At 56.3% G+C, this 6,000-nt stretch overlaps 1 protein-coding gene across 1 annotated transcript; it reads right to left on the bottom strand.

The window, feature by feature from the left end:
- Positions 1–1,434: 1,434 nt before the first annotated feature.
- Positions 1,435–4,076, bottom strand: NKX1-2 (NK1 homeobox 2). The gene is made up of 2 exons (XM_033179873.1): positions 3,863–4,076; positions 1,435–2,268 (listed from the first exon to the last, which is right to left on the bottom strand). Exons 1-2 carry the CDS (start codon positions 4,074–4,076, stop codon positions 1,553–1,555), a joined length of 930 nt encoding a protein of 309 aa, XP_033035764.1. The 3' UTR covers positions 1,435–1,552.
- Between the last annotated feature and the right edge of the window lie 1,924 nt (positions 4,077–6,000).

Genomic DNA, 6,000 nt, shown 5'->3' with positions numbered 1-6,000 from the left:
AATGGAACTGCAATCCATAATACTAAACAGTGTGCTTTACTTTGAAGCCATTGACCACTAAATTTGATTGTTAGTAGCATAGGCTACCAAAAAATAGCAAGGAATATGGTATCCACATAGATCTCAGCTGGCCTCAAGTAATCAAAAGTGAGACGGAAACATACATGACACAACTGGGAACCTCTGGGTTTCTGAGATGTGGGCTATAAGATTATATTAGGTAGAAAACTAAAGGAAACGTATCCCAAGCAAAAGTGGCAAGAGAATTTCGCAGGATGAATTTTTTAAGGGAGGTAATAAAAGCCAGCAGTTAAAATGCATGTCCATGTATCAGGTTCCTGGAGGTGAATCCAGTAGGAACATGACAGCTCTTCACACCCAAGTATTGCTTTCATGGGCCCTTACAATCTCCGCTTGTTCACCACCGTGGAGAGTCTGTTTTTAATAAGAATTGTTTTCAAGTCAGAATTCTAGATGAAGATCTAAAAATGTTGAGTTTGTGCTTTTAAAAAACAGTTCAGCTGTCCACATGTATTGTGTGCTGGTGGAGCTAGCTCTTCCCCAACCTGGCTCACTATTGGGAGCCCAGGAATCCCTGGGACAGGCAGATAAGCCAGGACTGAAGTTTTAAAGAATCAGCTACTGCAAATCAAAGTAGGCAGCCTCATGCATAGACTTCCTGATATTAGTTGAGCCATTGCTGCCTTCATTACCATTTTTATGCCTTTGGGGCCACTGTGTGGTTTGGTCCAAGCTGTTCTCAAAACTTGCAGTGCAACAGACCTGTGTCTACTTTAGCAGGTGAGTCTAGCTACACATCAAAGTCACCTTTCCTACCACAAACTTCTGGCCTACTCAGAAAACCAAGGTACCCCCTCTCTCAGGAATAACCTGGGGAGGTTATTTGGAACAAGTATTGCGCTCCAGTCCGAATCTTAAGTAAAGATCTAGAAATGTGGAGTTCTATGCATTTTAAAAATAGTCGTTTCAGAGCGGCCATGTGTGCTCCAGGACCAAGCTTTCCCCAGCCTCGTTCAGGATTTGGAAGAAATATCTGGGTTTGGGCTGAACCATCGAGCATGAGGAGGGGAAGCTATCAGCTGTGAACAGAGACTGTTTCTCACCCTTTGATGAGCCAGCACCTTTAAAGGTTCCATCCTAGCCACCAGCAGCTGGCAACCAGGGCGTCTCTGCTCTCTGTGTTTCCCTCCTGGCATCTTGGTTAGCCCCGCGCCAAACACCCAGAGCCTCAAAAAATAGCCCCTGAACTGAATTAAACCTGACCCACAGTGAACCGCAAGGTCCAGAAACCGCAAGGTTTGGGGTCAGCCTCCGTCCCCGGACACTCTGAAGGATGGCAGATCCCTGACCCCTGGTGGCAAGCGAGGATCGCGGGTGCGCGCGGCGGGCAGAGGGGCGGAGTCTCAGGCCGCTGGAAGGGAAGGGGCGCGCTGACACCCGCGCACCTGCACCCCCGGTGGAGGAGCCGAGGGCACACGACGGTGCCAATCCCTCGTGAATCCCGCGAAGGAGGGGCCGGGGGGCTCCTGATTCATAGGTGCGGGGCGTAGAAGGGGGTCAGGTAGGAAGGCCCGAGGAACGGCGCGAAAGGGCTCCCGGGGACGGCAGCCGTCAGCGGGAAGGAGGCGGCGGCCGGGAAGAGGACGTTGGCCGCGGAGTAGGAGGGGAAAGTCTGGAAGGGCAGAGCGCCGGTGCCGTGAGGGCCAGGACTGCCCCCCGAGCCGCCGCCGCCGCCCCCCGCCGCACCTGGCTGGGGCGCGCCACCCCCAACCTGCGCCGCGCCGTCGGCACCCGGGTTCTGCTTCTTCCACTTGGTCCTGCGATTCTGGAACCAGATTTTGACCTGCGTCTCGGTGAGGCTGAGCGACAGCGCGAGGTTCAGGCGCTCGCACACGGACAGGTAGCGTGTGGCCCGGAACTTGTTCTCCAAGGCCACCAGCTGCTCGTAGGTGAAGGCGGTGCGCGCGCGCCGCGGTTTGGCGCAGTTGGGCACCACGCGCCGGCGCCTGGGCCGCGGGGAACCGGGGGAGCCCGGGGAGGACCCCACAGGGCCGCCCCCGCCGTCCTCGCAGGGCTCCCCAGACGCCAATGCCCCGGCCCGGGGGTCAGGTGAGCGCGCTGGGCCCGGCAGCAAGCGCGCAGCCCGTTCCCGCCGCCGCGGCCTCACCGGATCTTCCGCATCCTCCTCCTCTTCCGCTTCGGAACCCTCCAGGGGTGACGCCTGGCCGGAGCCTGGGCCTGCAGCATCTAGGGGAGAAGGGGTCGGTGAACAGAAGCCTCTCCGGGTTCCCAAACCTCCTCCTCGTCCTCCCTAGAGCAAGCAGTTCTCCCCGCAACCCAACTCCGGGTGCTGCTCCTGTCCCCACATCGCGCTTCCCTCAGGCCGGACTGCACATCCTTGCCAGCGGGTTTAGGGGAATGGTGTCCTCTTGCCCTTTACAAATCTGCCATCAAGTAGGCGTCCAAGAAATGTATGCTAAATGAATGAATGACACTCCGCATTAAGAAAAAATAGTGACCTTATTGGGTGACCATATTGGGGGGTAGGATCATTGTATTAAGACATCTAGATGTCAGACGCTTTTAGGGCTGTGCCTTCCCCAGACCCTGGAGGCCTATTTTGGTCTAGGACTCCTAGCAATTAAAAAAGAAGTTATTAAGCTCTCTGCCCCGCCCCACCCCCACCCCCGCTTTAAAGTGAAATTCCCTTTCCCATCTTCTCTCTCCCGCCGTGTTAATAGAGTTTCAGATTTGTGCGGGGCCAGATCGATAGATGTCATCTATTAAAGGTAAGTTTTAATCGAACAATATTAGGATCAGACAGGGAAAGGGGGTTTGAAGTCCGTACCTGCAAGCTGCGGGCAGGAGATATGCAGGCGCCAGTAATAGAATATCGATCACGAGGGTGGGGGAAGGGAGCGCGGCCCCTCGGAGAGAAGATCCGAACAATTACCAGGCTGCTGGCCCGGGCCCACGTGCGGCCGCCAGAGGCGCCCCGGGCCCCAGGCAATCACCGCCAAACTTGGGGAGGGGAGCAGGGGGCTGCGCGACATCCAGCCTCCCCGGGGACCAGAACCTCTGACCCTCCAGGGTGCCGCCTGTCCCTGTCTGATCCCACGCCCCACGCAGCAGGACTCCTGCTGTCTTCCGTCCTTCCTGCCAGCCACAAAGTTTCCTGACCCCTTCATCAGGTGTCCTCCAGCGTTGGGAGTAATTCAGAAAGGGTTTCGAGAAGAAAGTACCAAAAGCTTCCCAACACCTCATCCGAACCCCGCCCCCAGCCCCAGTCAACAGTTGGGTCTGGGGAGCTTGAGAGCGTGGGGCAGCCCAGCCCGGCAGGCGTCTCCAGGTGGCACCTGACCTCGCTACTTACCAAGACCCCCGGCGCAAGCCTTAGCCTCAGTTCCTCCATCCATAAAATGGAGGTGATGTTAATGATGCTGTCCAACTCTCAGGTGCCGAAGTTTTCATCACCTTTATCCCAGCCCTTAGCCCAGGTCCTAGCACGTGGCAAGCGCGTTAAATGCCCGATAAATGAGTAAGCCTGGCAAGGTAGGCGCCAGGTAAGTTAAGTTTCCACCGCGAGCATCAGGGCTGTGGTGCGGGTGAGCTTGGAGGGTGAGCAGGGATGCGGCAAATCCCTGCCCCGTAATGCGGGGAGCCTCCTCTCTGCCTCTATCCAGTTCCGAGGCGGGGGCTACACTTCGCACCCGGTCCCGTGCGTCTTCTCTCTTTGAGGAAGACGCCGTTAAGGGCCACTCACGGGGCCCGGGTGTTCCCCCATACACTCCGCAGTGTTGGGGCTGAGGCCGCCTGGGGCCGGGGCCACCTTGCATCTTACCAGGGGTCTCCAGCTGTCGTACACGGTCCCTGGAGCTGGCATCTTTCCCCGCTTCGATCTCCGCCAAACTTTTCCTGGCATCCCGGGGAGCCGGGCGCACGGCCGGGAGCGCTGCACTGGTGAATTTCTGCGGGTCCAGGATGTCCAGGACGGAGAAAGAGATCTTGTGGTGGGAGGGAGCCGCCTTGGCCCCGCCGTCCTGCCATGCCAGCATGCCCGTCGCCCGCGGGCCGGCGGTCGGCGGCGCGGGGTCGGGGATGGCGCCGCTAGGGCTTGCCTTCGGCTGTGGCTTGGCCGCAGCTCTCCAGCCGGGAGCCGGGTCCGCGCGGCCAAGTGAAGCTGGGGAGGGGGGCGGGGAGGCGGGGCGGGGAGAGCGCCGTAGGGGGCTGTGCTCCGATTGGCACCGGCGCAGCGCCGGCCAGCCTCGGGACTATCCGGCGCTGTGAGGAGGCCCCTTGCCTGGGCTGGAGGAATCCTCCGCGCGCCCGGTGCGCGTGCCCGCAGGGACAGTGCAGTCGGCTCCGCGCGCCTCCGCCCAACCCTCTGGGACTCTCGGAGGGCGTCAGGGAGGCTTCCATCCCGGGGATCCCTTTTTCCGACACACACACCTCTGTGACTTGAGTTTGTGCCCTTTCTCCGGCGCACCCGCCTTAGACTTGGGGATGCAATTGAGGCCAGGACTGCTTACTTCCAGGGAATGCTCAGCGCATCTCCTTCCCCGCCAGTGAATTACTGTAATAGCTTCAGACCCGGTTACCTCGGAGGTAAAATCCCTCACGTTCTCACAGTTTAGCGTTCACAAAACCTTGAGGTTTGCACGATCTCTTTTGATTCTTTGAGCATCCCTGTGAGATGGGCGTCACGTGGCACAGACCACTGTCCCCGTTTTAAAGATGAGGAAATCGAGTTTCAAAGGTAAGAAGAGATTTGCTCAGAGTCACTGTGAGTTGGTGACAGAGTCTGGGTTTGGACTTGGGTCTTCTACTGGAGCAGTGCTTTTTTAGTACGTCCTGCTGTCTCAGAAACGGAGGGAGAAAATCCCGGACTCTCAGTCTTTTTCTTCACCCAAAGCCAAGCCAGAGGCCAGCAAGAGGTTTGGAGAGGTGATGAGCCCCCACCGGGATGCCTGCCGCTTTGGAAACCTTAGTGGCTTCAGGCACAGAGCCAAGTGAGATGGCTGAGGGTGTCTGCCCTGGTTTGCTATGACCGGGAGCACAGCCCTCGATGGACAAACTTCAGGCCTTCTCCAAAGTCACAGGTTTGATCATTTGCAACAGAAATTGGATCTGAGAATTAGGTTGCATCTCGGACCCCCATTCCCTCCCAGCCCCAGAAGCAGAAGATTCAGAAATGCCTGTCTGGTTTGAATTTAAGGCCAGAGAAGAGAAACAGTTGAAATGGCCCTCATCTGCCCCACCAAGTCCCCTGGGAAGGTGATCACCAGTGGTTGGAGAAGCTCCCACTGACCACACTCATCCTAAATTTCTTCTTTTGTCTCTTGGAGGGCACACAGCAGTCTGTGAGCGCTAAGCATTTGTTTCAGGCAAATTCGGAGGCTTCTCCTAGTGTTTGGCTCAGAACCACCTCTGATGCTGCTGTTCTTTTCTTCTCTGCCCCATGGGGTTTCCAAACAATGACTTGGCAATTAATATTGTCTGAGCAGGTAAAGAGTAGGAAGAGGAGGAGAAACCTTCTCATTAAAGTGCTGGGGGCTGCTAATCCCATCTGTTATTGAAGAGGCATCCTTAGAAGCCAGCTCCTTGTAGCTTTTCTCATTCAAACCTTGCTGCCCCTCCCAGAGGTGGTCACTGTATTCCCTGCGGACTTTAAAGCCCTGCCGAAATTCAAGCCAGCTCCAGTCCTAAAGTGAAGATGGCTTGTGCTTTTAAAGCTCAGGAAAGGAAGTGCCTTTCCCAAGCCCACTGGACCACCTCCCATGAAACGGACTGCACACCATGTGAAAAACCCAAAGAAAAGATGGCCCTGAAACTAAAAAGTGGTGCCCAAGAACCTGGACTGCAAATCACAGAGCCTTCCTGAAATACAGATAGGGTACTTTGTGTTCTGTTTTGATAACGCTTTCTCACCCAGTTCTCGATTTTTTTTTTCTAATCTTCTTTTTTGTTTCTCCCCCTTCA

Source organism: Trachypithecus francoisi, unplaced genomic scaffold (genome assembly GCF_009764315.1).
Source record: "Trachypithecus francoisi isolate TF-2019V2 unplaced genomic scaffold, Tfra_2.0 Contig01579, whole genome shotgun sequence".
In the NCBI taxonomy this organism is placed as follows: domain Eukaryota; kingdom Metazoa; phylum Chordata; class Mammalia; order Primates; family Cercopithecidae; genus Trachypithecus; species Trachypithecus francoisi.
The sequence above is the reverse complement of the archived record's forward strand: the minus strand, read 5'-3'. Positions and strand labels throughout refer to the sequence as shown.

Excerpts from the sequence above, each read along its gene's own strand:
- NKX1-2 (XM_033179873.1), bottom strand. The coding sequence starts at position 4,076 with ATGCTGGCATGGCAGGACGGCGGGGCCAAGGCGGCTCCCTCCCACCAC. Across the intron at positions 2,269-3,862 it reads ACGACAGCTGGAGACCCCTG|ATGCTGCAGGCCCAGGCTCC; the intron begins GTAAGATGCAAG and ends CTTCTCCCCTAG.